Raw genomic sequence first — 14,997 nt, 5'->3', positions numbered from 1 at the left:
ATTGAACACAAATCATCCCTATCAAGTATAGTCTCAATCACCACTGCACCAACCTCCAATTGTTAATATCAAATAAAGTTAATAGACACAAATTCCACCCTAATACTAGTACTCATTTTATAATCACGAACCCCATATCGAGTCGCCACGTTTGCACTTAACCTCCCCCCACCGAAAGACATCACTCATTTTCGCAAGTGTTTTTTTCCCAATCCACACCCTCCACCTTCACGTGGTTGGTTATCAACATCCTTCAATTCTCCCATTATGTCATCCTCACCATTTTAAATTTTTAATATACTTGCGGGACCACTCCACACTAATTTGTACCCTCCTCCACCCTATTACTTCCTCCTTAATCCCAATTAGCTTCCTTAACCTCACTTCCCATCTCTATTAAAACATAATTAGTTAGTGTAGCAGTTCAATTGTCATGACTCACCTATCACCATTATACAACATTCCCCATTAATATCACATTATTTAATATATCTTACGTATCGACATTTTATCATAAACCATCTTTTATCAAGTCGATACATGAATGAATAAAGTAGAAAGTTTTCGAGAGCATATAAACATCGCCACATAAACGTGCCAAAGCCGAACACTTAAACAAAAGAAGTTTTTTCTGGGGTTCTTTAGTCTTTAGTCTTAAGCTTTATGCTTGAGTGTTTTTCTTTCACACTTTGTATTTTTATTTTTTGGGTTATCTTTTAACCTGGGTTTTGTACAACAAAGCGGCCAAGCAACAATTTGCTTTAATTCAATTTCTCTTCTATCTTAGCTTTAAACTCAACATTATTATTATATCTTTAAGTTTTTTTTCTGGGTTTTTCATCAATTAGTACTCTACATTATTACTATAAATATCCAAAATCATAAACAAAGTTTCTATTTTGGGTTGTTAAAAAAATTGGTTACAATGAAGAAGAAAATGATGATGTTGTTAATGGTGATTTGTTTGGGTGTTGTTACTACGACGTCGTTTGCTGCTGCGAGTAATGTGACCTATGATCATCGAGCTTTAGTCATTGATGGCAAACGCCGTGTTCTTGTGTCTGGGTCCATACATTACCCTCGTAGCACACCCGAGGTTTGTTCGGGTTTTTTTAATTACACCAATGAACGCGTTATTTTGTTGTCACGGGTTACATTACATTATATATGTACTAATTTATGTTTTGTAAACAGATGTGGCCGGACCTCATTCAAATATCAAAGGATGGAGGGTTAGATATAATTGAAACTTATGTTTTTTGGAATTTGCATGAGCCAGTTAGAGGCCAGGTTTTTCTTTTATTTTATTTTACAATATTTGTTGGGTTTATTTTAGTTGCAATTTCTATACCATTTTGCTTTTTATAATTATTGTTGTAGTTAAAAATAGTATGAATTTGGAGAAAATGATGAAATTTTACTTGGGACTATCGTTATTCTCATTTTTGGAAACTTCAGTTAAATGATGTTTTTAATGAAGTACCAAATTAAATTTATGGGAATTGATGGGAGTATACTTTTATTAATCCCATTAAATTATTTTTTTTGATTAAAATTATTAATCCCATTTTTGGAAATGCAGTATGATTTTTCTGATAGAAAAGATCTAGTCAAGTTTGTCAAATTAGTTGGTGAAGCTGGGCTTTATGTTCATCTTCGGATTGGACCATATGTTTGCGCTGAATGGAATTATGGGTAATTTTTATTTACTATTTTCGTTTGTAATTTAACTAGTTTTAGTACTAATGTAATCATATACTTTTTACTTCGTACAATTTTTGTCATGATGTTGTTTTCTGGAAAATTTGATGATTTATGGGTCTAAATTTTGTAAATGTTTGATGTAGTGGGTTTCCTCTTTGGTTGCATTTCATTCCTGGGATCAAATTTCGGACCGACAATGAGCCATTCAAGGTTGCTATCTTAGCCTTTATTGTTTTGGATTTATAATTTTCAAGTAAATATACTAGTATAAAAAAAAATTGAAATATTTATACATTATGGATGATGGTGATATAGGACGAGATGAAGCGATTCACCACCTATATTGTGGATTTGATGAAGAAAAACGACCTATATGCTTCACAAGGAGGACCCATAATCTTGTCCCAGGTTAGTTCCACAATTCAATACTAATTTATGATGATTGTTGAAAAAAATCTTTGGTGGTTGAGCCTATATCTCATAATCATACATATCTAATCATTAAAAAATGTGTTTTTTTTACTAACTAAAGTCCTTGTGACATGGGTCAATGATGATTGTTTGTTGATACTTGATAGGGATGTTTAGTTGATACAGAGTAATAGTTTATATAATTTTGCTAATTACAGATTGAAAACGAGTACGGAAATATTGATTCAGCGTATGGATCGGCTGGAAAATCTTACATTAAGTGGGCAGCAAACATGGCGGTGTCTTTGGATACAGGGGTGCCATGGGTTATGTGCCAACAGTCAGATGCCCCTGCTCCTATTGTAAGCCCGAATCTTTGATAAATGTTTGCTATGCTGATTGGAATCTCTGATTAACAATAAAAAAAGAAAAAAGTTCCCTAATCTTGCTTGTTGTGTCTGTAATTGTCCTTATACGCAGATCAACACGTGTAACGGATTTTACTGTGATCAGTTTACACCAAACTCCAACCAATCACCAAAATTATGGACCGAAAATTGGAGTGGATGGTGAGTGAGGTTTATGAATCTGTCTCGTTTTCATAAATAATAGTAATTCTTTTGGGCTTATGTATATTGGAATAATATCTAACGACTTGCTTAAACTATAAATAAATCAGCAATTATTCCCTGATTATTTTATTATTCATAAGCATAGGTTGCATACCAAGAAATAGACTTCTCTTTCAGTACATTGTTTCAGGATTTTTATGGTTTAGCCTTTCTGGTGTGTTAGGTTTACTTCTTTTGGTGGTAAGATACCTTATCGACCTGTTGAAGACCTAGCTTTTGCAGTAGCACGCTTTTATCAACGAGGAGGATCGATGCAAAACTATTACATGGTAGTACTCTGCTCCTGATTACATTTCACTTAAGTTGAGCTACTTTATTCATAGAGACAAGGAAATAATTATTATAAAATTCTTACTCTAATAACAAAAGAGTTAGTTTTCACTACAACTTACCCAAGTCTTAAAATTCTACACACCATCTAGAAAATTTAAAACAAATCAAAGAAACTTCCTCAATTTATACCCACCACAAATTTCCCCAATAAGTATCAGAGAAAACTTTTCTTCTTTAAGGATATAACCCGTGCTAATGCACGGGTAGTCGGGTACACACTGAAGAATACAGGAGTGTATACTAATATGTCTCATTATGTATTAAACAGTACCATGGAGGAACCAACTTTGACCGCACTTCTGGTGGACCGTTCATTACTACCACTTACGATTATGATGCTCCAATCGATGAGTACGGTATGCTCATGCATGATTTACTTAATGCAATAGATTTTATTCAATTCAAAGCATCATTTTACTCCACTTAAGCCAATAATGTAGAGGAAATGTTGCTGCAACTACAAAAATATAAATTCTCATATAGGCGCTATATAAGTTGAAAGATACTTCGTATTGCACATAAAAGTTGAAAGGAATTGACATCTTTGTTGCTTGTTTTTACATCTAAAAATAAAACTCAGGCATTATTAGGCAGCCAAAATGGGGCCACCTAAAAGATGTGCATAAGACAATAAAGCTCTGTGAGGCAGCAATGGTGGCAACTGATCCCACGTACCCTTCTCTAGGTGCAAATTTGGAGGTATGATCCATCATTACAGCTTTAACAGCGAAATATGCTCTTTTTCTATCTTTGTGTTGTAGACTTCTCGTGCTTAAGTTATGTAATTATGTTCTCTCTCTTTCAAATCCATTGCAAGTTTCTAGAAGCTTGACCATTTACTTATGCCCAGGAGACACTAATATTTTATGTCATATTTATATTGTATGGTTAATTAGAGTCATCTAAGGTAGCTAAAGCAGTGTCAACTTGCTTCATTGGCATACCTCTTTGAAGAATATACCAGTACCAATATAATACATTCATCATAAAAACTTTTGTGTTTGATTGCAAGCAAAATCCTTTTTAATCTTTTTGGCTATTAACCAAACTACAGGCTGTGATTTATGATAAAAAATTTCATTTAACTAGGGTGTTATATTGTCATGTACATAGTGCGAAATATTATATGAGCTTTGCCATAAGAGTCAAATGTGGTCATGATGTCAATTTTCTAAGTTATGTCTTTTGCAGTACTATGATTTTTGGTTGAATATATTCTTGTATCTTTAGAGGTTCCAAAGAATTCTACCTCATAGAGTTTCTCTTTTTCAGGCCACGGTATACAAAACACAATCAGGATTGTGTTCCGCATTTCTGGCCAATACGGATACACATTCTGATGCAACAGTGAAATTCAATGGCAACTCATATCACTTACCTGCATGGTCAGTGAGCATCTTGCCTGACTGCAAAAATGTGGTGCTCAATACTGCAAAGGTGTGTTTTATTTGTCAATAACATCTTATTACTTTTATCTAAGAATGGAAAAACAACTTTTTTAAGAGGATCTGTTTGGAAAAGAAAGTAGAAATTCGTTACTGCTCAGCATGTATTTATAAAATCTTGTATTCCATGGAGGCATTTTTTCTGTGAATATCTGGGCACCTCAAGTAATTCTTATCCAGACTAGTTTGGTTCTGTTAATTGTTCCAAGCTGTTCATTGCTCGATTGGAATTGCTATAGATTCCTACATATACCAAGCAGACAGATGACACTTGATTGAAATTTTCTTGTGCCAGATAAATTCTATGGCCATGCTTCCAAAATTCATTCCTCAATCTCTAAAATACAACCTTGATTCTTCTGGAGATATCCAGTCAACATGGAGTTGGTTTCGAGAACCAGTAGGTATATCAAAGACGCAAGCCTTTGTAAAATCTGGCCTACTGGAGCAAATAAATACTACAGCTGACAAAAGTGACTACTTGTGGTATTCATCAAGGTATTGTATTCAAGTCGTTGCTTGGTCTAAAAATATTGCTGAGTTATCAGTGGCATATATATCATCTTTATCACCATTGTTGAGTGGCTTGGGATATCTTTGAAACCTGAACTTAATGTATTACAGCATTACTATCAAAGGTGATGAACCCTACCTTCAGAATGGATCTCAGACTGTTCTTCATATTCAATCACTTGGTCATGGCCTTCACGTTTTCATTAACGGGAAGCTTGCAGGTAGAAATTACAGCTTTGTAATCACTACTACTACCTCCGTTTTTTATTAGTTGACACGTTTTGACTTTAGCACTATTCACACACTTCCCTTTGACCATGTTTTGTGATTTATATGTGAGAATAATATAGTCAAGTGAGATCTTGTTAGATTTGTCACAATGTATATTTTCAAAATATCAAATTTTTATAATTTTTATTTATCGATAATTAAAGATATTAAAGATGAATTTGTGCATTGGCAAACGTGACTAAAGAAACGTGTCTGCTAAAAAGAAACAGAGGAAGTATTAATTTTTATTATGAAGCAGGCTTGCTTAGTAAATTGAAAGTTTGTGTGTTACATAAAATTAGAATTTGGATTTAGGTGTTAATATTCTAAGGTGAAAATCCTTTTGCATCTTGTCTAAATTTTAACCAATGCTTTAGAGTGATGATATCCTTTAGTTCCCAATTTTTTATTAAGTGATGACAACTGCGAACTTGAAATGCATAACAAAATTATGTTTTAAAGCAACATTTAGGTTAATTTAGAATATTGAACTTGCTTCCAGAAGTAATTCTTGTCTTTAGTCACCTTGTTCTTTCTATGATGATAATGCTTTGTTTACTGGACTTGTGGCCAGCTACCAGGTATTCCCCGACAGGAGATCATAAGATTTCAGTGGACATTCCTGCAACACTTAACACAGGAAACAACGCAATTGATCTCCTTAGCTTGACTGTGGGACTTGCGGTTAGTAACTAATAGTACTTTGATAAATTTCTGAGATCAACCAAACATATACAATAGTGAATAGTGTCAATTTTGACTCTCTGTTAAATCCATGATTTTTTGCAGAATTATGGAGCATTTTTTTATTTAGCGGGTGCTGGTGTTACTGGTCCTGCATCTCTTAGAAGCTCTAATGGTGGCCTTACTTTAGATCTCTCTTCTCAGTCATGGACATATCAGGTTTATCTTCTTACCTTGAGTAATTTTCTGCTTCTCAGTGAAATATATTTAATAAGGTAGCTATACAAAATATAGATAAGTGGCTGGATATGATGTCTTCCCTTTTTATACGAAAGCAGTCAAGCTTTATAAAGCTGAAGCAAAAGGAAAAGTAGAGAAAAGAAAAAAGAAAAAGAAAAAGAATAAAGTGGCAAAGACAAAAGGAGTGGAAACATGTTCAGCAGTCTATTCCATAGATAGTGAATTTCCATTTCTGGATGTTCGAATCACAAGTATTCTTCTCTTTATAAAATTTCAGGTTGGACTAAAAGGTGAAGACTTAGATTTAGCCAGTGGAGGTTCCTCTAATTGGGATTCATCAGCCTTCCCTAAGAACCAGCCCCTAACATGGTACAAGGTAATCTTATATTCTCACTTCATTTATGAGCAACAGCTAAATTATCTAACAGTTAAAAATAATTCTCATTCTTCAAGAAATTGCAATAATTTATTGAATATTTGCATATGGTACCATCATTTACATGCTCATCTGTCATCAAGTTTTGACTACCCTGCTTTATATATATATATATATATATATATATATATATATATATAGGGGAAGGCTTACGTGAGAATTTTTCTTATATGAGAAATTTTCTTATGTGAGAACACTCTTTATGTTCTAAACTTTTTTTTAGGTGTTCTAAATTAAATCAAATGTTCTAATTTATTAGTTCTAAACTATAAATTAGTTAAGCTTGATGTCATAAATTTTAAATAACTTGTTCCAAACTTTTAACTTTTATGTTCTAAATTTTGAAACGTGTGTTCTAAGATTTTTAATTATATGTTCCAGATTTTCTAAGATTTTTTAGTTATATGTTCCAGATTTTAAAGCGTATGTTCAATTTTTTTTACTCTTATGTTCTAAATTCTTTACTCACATTTTCTATATTCAATATCAGTTTGTTCTAAATTTTTATTCACATGTTCATAATCTTAAATCAAGTGTTCTAAATGTTACTCATATGTTTAAAATTTCATAAAGCAAATTTTATAAATTTTTAATCACTTGTTATAATTCTTAAATCAGATGTTCTAAACATATTACTCACACAAATGTTCTAAATTATTACTCATATCTTCAAAATTTTAATTTGAGTCACATGTTCTAAATTTTAACTCGTATGTTCTAAATTTTTACCCACATGTTCTAAATTTTAAATCAGTTCTCATATAAGTATGAATTCTCACATATGGACCTATTCTCACCGGATCCCTCCCCTATATATATATATATATATATATATATATATATATATATTTGCTTTATATATAATTGGGTAAGAATTCATAAGTTAGAGAAGTGTATTATATCTGAAGTATATACTTAACAAAAATCTGTCTATGCCAAATAACTGCAGCACTGACTCACTGAGTAAGAGTGTCCAACCTCTCAGTAAAGTAACTCAAATACCTGGTGTTTCGGTGACATTATTGCTTATTATTCAAGTTGGCTAAATGTCAAAGAAGATGTATTGTTCAATCTATTCATCTGGATGCAGGGAATACATGCGTATCTTTTAACATAATTACTTGTAATTGAAAGTGCTACATGCTTAGACAATCTATATGACACTAAGAATCTAAGATGTGAAGCCATAGAAGAGATGGCCAGCTAATCTCTTAATAATGTGAATTTTTGTAATTATGGGATGCTTATTCTGAAAATAATTACTTACTCAGACATCATTCAATGCTCCTGATGGGAATGACCCACTTGCTCTGGACTTCACTGGGATGGGAAAAGGTGAGGCATGGGTGAATGGGCAAAGCATAGGACGGTATTGGCCAACTTTGAGCTCGCCAAGTGGTGGTTGCAGTGACCATTGTGATTACAGAGGGCCTTATAAATCGGACAAATGTCTCAAAAATTGTGGAAAACCTCCCCAGCAATTGTAAGCACCAGGAGTACTTTCCTTTTCACCCAAGTGAATTATCTACAAGTACTAAAAACTTAGGATCATGAACCTGCATCTTTATTTTTTATGAATTACAGGTATCATGTACCTCGTTCATGGGTAAAACCGAGTGGCAATGTTCTTGTGGTGTTTGAAGAGATTGGCGGAGATCCCACAAAGATATCTATCGCCACTAAGCAAGTTGGAAGCATGTGCTCACATGTATCAGAGACCCATCCAGCGCCTGTTGATATGTGGGATACAGATCAAACAGACAAGAAATTAGGGCCTATGCTTTTGCTAGAGTGCCCTGCACCACATCAAGTTATTTCTTCAATCAAATTTGCAAGCTTTGGTACTCCTCAAGGTTCTTGTGGGAGTTATACACATGGTAAATGCAGGAGCTTCCAAGCACTGCCAATTGTGAAGAAGGTGGGCCATCACATTCCTTGTGTTCTTCCGATCCTTTTCTAGAACTCGTACGTGCGTCACAAATTTTAGTTTATATCTGACTCTGACCATCAAATTTTTCATACAGGCCTGTGTTGGAGCTCGCAGTTGCAAGATTGGAGTGTCCATTGACACATTTGGTGATCCATGTAGTGGAGTGAAGAAAAGTTTAGCTGTAGAGGCTATTTGTGGATAGTTTGCTAGCATCTTACCAATTTATGGGGATCAAAGCACAAGCATCATCCTCTTATACTTTGTTAAATAACGACTCCCATTTGTACATTCTTTCACATTATTTTCAAATGGAACGTATATCAAGTAATGAAACCAAATACGTTTTGAAGATGTTAGTGATACTTCAACATCTTCTTAATCAAGTAAACATATCCGATCTTCTGGGTGCCAATCAACTAGGTTTGCTGGTGTGATTATGATATTACCTTTGGGAATTTGGGAAAATGATTTAGCAGCTGAGATCGCCTTTGTAGTGCATTGCAATAGTTTAGTTATATCAAATTGGCATTGACAAATCCCTAGATAATTATGATGGAAGCCAACAATATGATTGACATTGACAAAACCCTTGAAAAATTAATGAAGCCAACTTCTGTTGGTGTGACCGTGTGAGCACATATCGAATATGGGCAATCATTTCAAAGTGAAAAATAAGTAACCTATATCTTCATAAGATTATCCTAATAAATCTTTAAATTAGAAGCAGGCTATAAGAGAGTGCTAAGAATATATGGGGAGTTCAATCTTTGTATCTTGCAAGGAATTCAAGTCTCCTGCTTTGATGATACTGCTTGAAGTCTCGGACTCTGTATCAGTCATGGTCTCTTCTCTAAGGTCGTTTACCATTTTTATGAAGTACAAATGCCTGTAAACAGCAATAAATTTATTCTTGTGACTTCCAATAGACAAGTTAAAAAAAAACCTCGGATAAGTCCAATAGTTACCATCTACTGTCAGCAGTCAATTCAGGATGGAAGGACGTTCCTAGCAAATTTCCTTGCTTTACAGCTACAGCCACTTTGTTTACAGATTCAAGATTCACCTACAGAAATTCAATCAAGTTCATCAGGTATGATGACAATTATGACATGAAAATGACCAACTATTCAGAAAATCACATTATTTATCAATACTTGATGATTTCGTCAAAAACAGATAACAAGCAACATTAACCATATACTATTACTTGTATTCTTTTGCACAAAGGTTGGCCCTTTGAACAAAAAGGGTTTCCGAATTTCCACTCTTTTCATGACAGGAGTCCATAATTTTGCATATCAATCATCAGCAACAAAAATGCCTGTTGGAAGTATGTCCTTCAAACAACATGCATTACTACTCTTAACAATAGTTTATAGGATTTGATACAGATAATGATTTGCTAGCTAAATTAAGTAATTGATATGTTTAGCTGGAAACTGCTATTAATTAGCACAATTAATGTAATTGGCTTGCAGCTTAATGTAAATTAATCATAAAGGGTCGATACAAGTATGGATCAGCTCTTGGAATTTGATGTAAATATATTTGCGGAGAAACATCAAATACGGATCTATACATAATTGATTATGAACCTAATATGAATATTATAAACCTCTTGTAGTGTGCCTTCCCTCAGCCGATTCGATTAGATTACAGACTTCAAGAACCTCACACGAAGCTCATCTAATAGAGAGCAACATGTACGATCACCCGACAATACTCTGGACGTCACCAAAGTCTTTGGAAGATAATATGCAGCTAAGCATTTGTCCAAAATTCCAAATTCCAATATCTAAGATCCCCCTCTTTCTTTTCCTCCATGTTCTCCTTTCCCACGAGTTTCTATAAACAACTCCCTTTCTATCTCCTCTATATTTCCACACTCATTTCTCTCAATAACTCTCAAATATAGCCTCATTAACTTTCAGATATTATCCACCAAAATTTTATAATTTCTAATGACTTCTTAAATTAATATCCCTGTTCCCTAGCTCCTTTCTTTCTTCATCCGATAATTACTCCATTACCATCCACTACTTATCAAAAGTTCATTTGCAATCTTATGTAACCCATTTTAACAGTTTCTCCTCTTTAAAGGGTTGTTGCCAAGAGAACCTGTTGAGATCGAGATTAATAAAGCACTTCCTTCATCTACAGAAAAATATCCACTCAGGGTTAGGCTCACATGATAATACTCCTAATCAATTCTTTTAAGTTGCAAGTTTGCAACTAAACCAAATGACACACAAATTTAGTAAGAGAGAGAAAAGGAAAGGGGTATGGGATTTGCAAAATTAATCCATTGAGTAGAGAGTGTTAGTGAAAGGGGTGAGGTAATTTTGGTACTTTATTTAAACTTTCTAAGCTTGACTTCTTCCAATTAACACGCCTATTCCTAAATTGGAAATTGTTTCAACTTTCAACCTAAAAGAATCAGGCGAAGTAGTTTTTAGTTAGGCGGTGTAGCTCGTACAGGTTTTTTGTAGCGTAAGAAAAAAAATGCAAGTGAGAGAGATAGAGGGAAAGGGATCATTAGATGGAGAGATAGAAATAATGAAGGAAGGGAACCGCGAGGAGAAAGAATGGGAAAGAGAGGTGGTTTGGAAGACTTTTTTATACATAAAGTAAAATATGTCATAAGACGAGTATATATGGGCATTTATTGGAAGGATAGAGAGAGTATATATGGGCATTTTATAATCCAAAGGAAAGGTAAGAGTAAAAAAAATTGGTGAGAGATAATTCTTCAATGTTGTTCTCAAATGGTTCCAAACCCCACGATTGTTTCACAAACCTTCTTGATTCCCAAGTTCAAAGACTAATGGAAGGATTTCATATTATATGTCACGTTAAATTAATCATTTTCCAAAAGATGAAAACAAAAGGAAGGAAAAAAAGATAGTAAGCTCTTGCATGTCAGAATCCATGGCTTGAAATGGCTATGGGCTAGGGCTACTAATCCCTAAATGAACCTGACCCAATGGTTGAGCAGCCTCTAACTACAATAAGGAGGCGTTTGGTATTAATATTGGAAATGGATGGAAAGGAAACAAATAAGAGCGAGGAAATGAATCATAAATCTTTTACCTTTTTATTGGTTTAGTTTAACCATGGAAAGGAATCACTTAAACCTTACTGTCTTTCTTTTTATATGAGGATAAAGGCAACTGTTACCTTAGGTTTTAGAGAGGTGATAAACCGGTGAAAACCATTACTCCTAGGTAATGCTAGCTGTTACTCAAACATTCTAACCAAAGACTTGGTAACAAGAATGGTTTAATTGAATTTGTTTCTAACACAAAAACACTCTTAACAAACATGCTCTAAATTAAAACTTGTTTCCAAGGGGACCAGAGAACTCCTCAAACATATGTACAAAGGACCACTTCTTAGACATCAATGCATCTGAAGGCCCTATGTATTAGGATGATCTTGTAGGGCCAACAACACATCAAATATAAAAAGGAGGAGGTTTTCGACAGTTATCAAGAATTATAGCAGAAAGGACCCTTGGATGTTCAAACCATAAAAGCATAAATAGCACCCCTTCATCTGACCTAGATTCAAATTCTTTGGGACCTGCGGTTGAGATCAAGACCTGCTCCTTGTCAAGGGTTCAAACCTGCTATCTTCAAAAGTCCTCTCAGACAAGTCAAATTTTAGCTCGACTGACAAGAGGAACTTGAAGATAGGTAACTGGCTACTATAAACTCCTTTTAAAGATTCTTTTAAAGATTCTTTTAACTCTTTTACTGTCCCACAAGTATCCAAAAGTAACAAATATCAAAATCAAATTACCTAGCCCTCATAGAAAAGAAAAATGTTCCACCCTTAAAATAGAAATGGGGGAAAATATTATATGAAGTATGCACTAACCTCTTGAATCTCCTTTATCATGTCTGAATTCTTAACTTTGTCAGGAATAGGAACTTCTGCCAAAACTTCAACTTCTGAGCCAACTTCAAGGATAGCAGGAGCACGGATGAATAAAGCACGAAAACCTAGAGGACCACCTTCTTTATCTGCAATATACGGCACAGGGATCTCTTCCTCAAAACTTTGTATCTGCAAGAATGAAACTCTATTATCTTAAGATCCACAAAAGATATAAGTCAGCAAAATAACAGAGTTCAAAAGTGCTTGGTTAGTTTAATGAAATCCAAATGCTACACCCATCAAACTTATAAGAATCTTACACATGGCAGGATTTACAAGTATAATAGAAAAATAAAACAAGTTGAAGCTCCAAAATGCCTAAAAATTCAAGTAAAGATAACTACTCGTAAACTCAACTGTATTATTCAAGCAAGGTAAAATCACGCTAACAAGAACAGCCTGAGGTTATCAATTTACACTCTAGACACCACATCCTTTCAGTCTAAAATTATCAGCCCTCTAAACTGCAGAAAATGCATAACATAGGTATCAAATAATGCATTAAAATCACCACTTCTCCATCAGATCCATCACAGAAAAGCCACATTGAAAAATGCAGCTTCATCAATCTTTTAAATAAAGATGAGAGATAAGAAAGTAGGTAAAACCAGCAATAAAATGCAAATTCAGCCGAACATGCAAACTTTCATATTACCAAAATAACCAACAGTGATCCAAAACTACCTGACTGCCAAAGAAATTTCTGTGGACTGTGCAATCAAGGCCACCAACAAGTTCCTGCCCACCAGTTTTCTGGCCTGAAAATTACAAGTCCTTTTAGTATTCCATAATTATAATATCTTCTAAAACACCCTAGCTGTGCCAATCTAGATTTTGAAGGCAACCACCAGAGATAGATTCTCAATTTATGCAAACAACCCCATTCTTTTGGGATTAAGACTTCGGTATTGTTGTGTTGAACATTTGCCAACAATTTAAGAATTATTAAGCTCATTCAATCATTGTCATTCCTCCTTGAAAGTAAAATCTAAGGGGCTACATACATGCCTTGAATATACAGAAAAGGTATCTCTAATTGACAATTAAGAGATAATAATTGATAAGAGATAAGTATACCAATAACTTTATTTGCCAAGAAAATCAGCCCTGCACAAGTTCCCCATACTGGCTTGCCCATCTTGACAAACTCCCTCAATGCAGGAAACTGTGAACACAATCAAACTAATTACTTCTTTCTGAATTCTCATCCCACAGTTAACTAAAAATAAAATTATACAAGATTACAGCTTTCCCACTTCAAATTTAGAAACCCATCAAAAACCATAAATCATTAAACAAAATTAATGCAACCCCAGTTAAAATGAAACATCATAAATAAAAGCAAAGAAAACCCAATTCAAAAAAAGACAAACTAATTACTTCTTTCTGAATTGTAATCCCACAATCAACTAAAAATAAAATTAAAAAAGATAACAACTTTCCCACTTCAAATTTAGAAACCAATCAATAATCAAAAATCATTAAACAAAATTAAAGCAACCCCAGTTAAAATGAAACATCATAAATAAAAGCAAAGAAACCCAATTCAAAAAAAATTAAAATTATAGAAAAGAGATATACCATGTTGTTTAACTCGGCAAGTTTAGCCATGGTGGTACTTTCACCCCCAGGAATGATAAGGGCAGCAACATTCTCTAATTGTTCTGGCTTCCTAATTTCCACTCCTTTCACTCCAACCCTCCTCAGCGCTACACATACAAAATTCAATACAATTATGACATAAAACATTAAATTGCTTTGTCCTTACCCTTAATCCGGTAAAGCATAGACGGGATTTGATCTCAAGTCGTAACGGGTAACTGTCATACTAACTAGAAACCACAGAATACAGCAAAATAAGTTTTTTTAAAAAGGAAGAAAATATACAGAAAAATACCTGCTATGTGTTCGTTAAAAGAACCCTGGAAAGCAAGAACACCAATTGCCATATTTGATTTTATTTTCGTTTGATTAGCAGTGAAAAAGAAGGAGAAAATGAGAAATTAGGAGTAATTTAATAATAATGAAAATTGAGGAGTGGAGAATGAAGCAAATGTTGAAGCCGTTCGTTTTTTGTTTTTATAAGTCGTAGTTGCTTCTAATGCCTCTCATGCCGCCCTCAAAGGCTCAAAGTCTTAAACCTTTTTCCTTTTTAAAAAAAAAAAAAAAATTAAGAAAGTTTATAGTAATACTGTTTTAATCTTTTACCTTCAATTCAAGATATCAAGTAGTGCAGTCCTTTTCAATTTACCTCTTTTATACCCAAGTAGGCAAGTAGTAATGTTATTCGTACCTCTTTTATATCGTGGTGAAGGGGGTCTATTTATGTTATATCCGTGAAGAAAATTCTATCCCGTGGCGGATCCAGGATTTTCAAACTTATGAGTCACCATCAATAATTAATCACTTGTTTTAATCCAAAAATTATATTAAAAAAAGTTATATTTTACCAAAATAATT

The 14,997-nt window shown here is 33.9% G+C and overlaps 2 protein-coding genes across 2 annotated transcripts; one reads left to right on the top strand and one right to left on the bottom strand.

Moving 5' to 3' along the window:
* Positions 1 to 474: 474 nt before the first annotated feature.
* Positions 475 to 9,010, top strand: LOC145558391 (beta-galactosidase 8-like). The gene is made up of 19 exons (XM_081619617.1): positions 475 to 1,096; positions 1,195 to 1,290; positions 1,583 to 1,695; positions 1,848 to 1,914; positions 2,020 to 2,112; positions 2,334 to 2,477; positions 2,596 to 2,684; positions 2,911 to 3,016; positions 3,349 to 3,436; positions 3,661 to 3,779; positions 4,353 to 4,517; positions 4,821 to 5,023; positions 5,150 to 5,259; positions 5,883 to 5,992; positions 6,098 to 6,211; positions 6,510 to 6,608; positions 7,940 to 8,151; positions 8,253 to 8,586; positions 8,693 to 9,010. Exons 1-19 carry the CDS (start codon positions 926 to 928, stop codon positions 8,798 to 8,800), a joined length of 2,541 nt encoding a protein of 846 aa, XP_081475743.1. The 5' UTR covers positions 475 to 925; the 3' UTR covers positions 8,801 to 9,010.
* A 143-nt stretch (positions 9,011 to 9,153) lies between these two features.
* LOC145558392 (putative pyridoxal 5'-phosphate synthase subunit PDX2) lies at positions 9,154 to 14,655 on the bottom strand. The gene is made up of 7 exons (XM_081619618.1): positions 14,435 to 14,655; positions 14,119 to 14,246; positions 13,615 to 13,702; positions 13,222 to 13,295; positions 12,478 to 12,666; positions 9,564 to 9,661; positions 9,154 to 9,484 (listed from the first exon to the last, which is right to left on the bottom strand). Exons 1-7 carry the CDS (start codon positions 14,484 to 14,486, stop codon positions 9,340 to 9,342), a joined length of 774 nt encoding a protein of 257 aa, XP_081475744.1. The 5' UTR covers positions 14,487 to 14,655; the 3' UTR covers positions 9,154 to 9,339.
* Between the last annotated feature and the right edge of the window lie 342 nt (positions 14,656 to 14,997).

This window comes from Chenopodium album, chromosome 9 (assembly GCF_948465745.1).
Source record: "Chenopodium album chromosome 9, dcCheAlbu1.1, whole genome shotgun sequence".
NCBI classification, from domain to species: Eukaryota; Viridiplantae; Streptophyta; class Magnoliopsida; order Caryophyllales; family Amaranthaceae; genus Chenopodium; species Chenopodium album.
This window is presented reverse-complemented; position numbering and strand designations above follow the sequence as displayed.

What these genes read in the sequence shown, in the direction of transcription:
- LOC145558391 (XM_081619617.1), top strand. Translation starts at nt 926, where the DNA reads ATGAAGAAGAAAATGATGATGTTGTTAATGGTGATTTGTTTGGGTGTT. An exon ending in CCGACAATGAGCCATTCAAG is followed by an intron (nt 1,915 to 2,019) that starts GTTGCTATCTTA and finishes ATGGTGATATAG; the next exon opens with GACGAGATGAAGCGATTCAC. An exon ending in CTCAGTCATGGACATATCAG is followed by an intron (nt 6,212 to 6,509) that starts GTTTATCTTCTT and finishes ATAAAATTTCAG; the next exon opens with GTTGGACTAAAAGGTGAAGA.
- LOC145558392 (XM_081619618.1), bottom strand. Translation starts at nt 14,486, where the DNA reads ATGGCAATTGGTGTTCTTGCTTTCCAGGGTTCTTTTAACGAACACATA. An exon ending in CTTGGCAAATAAAGTTATTG is followed by an intron (nt 13,296 to 13,614) that starts GTATACTTATCT and finishes TGTAATTTTCAG; the next exon opens with GCCAGAAAACTGGTGGGCAG. An exon ending in GAAATTTCTTTGGCAGTCAG is followed by an intron (nt 12,667 to 13,221) that starts GTAGTTTTGGAT and finishes TCATTCTTGCAG; the next exon opens with ATACAAAGTTTTGAGGAAGA.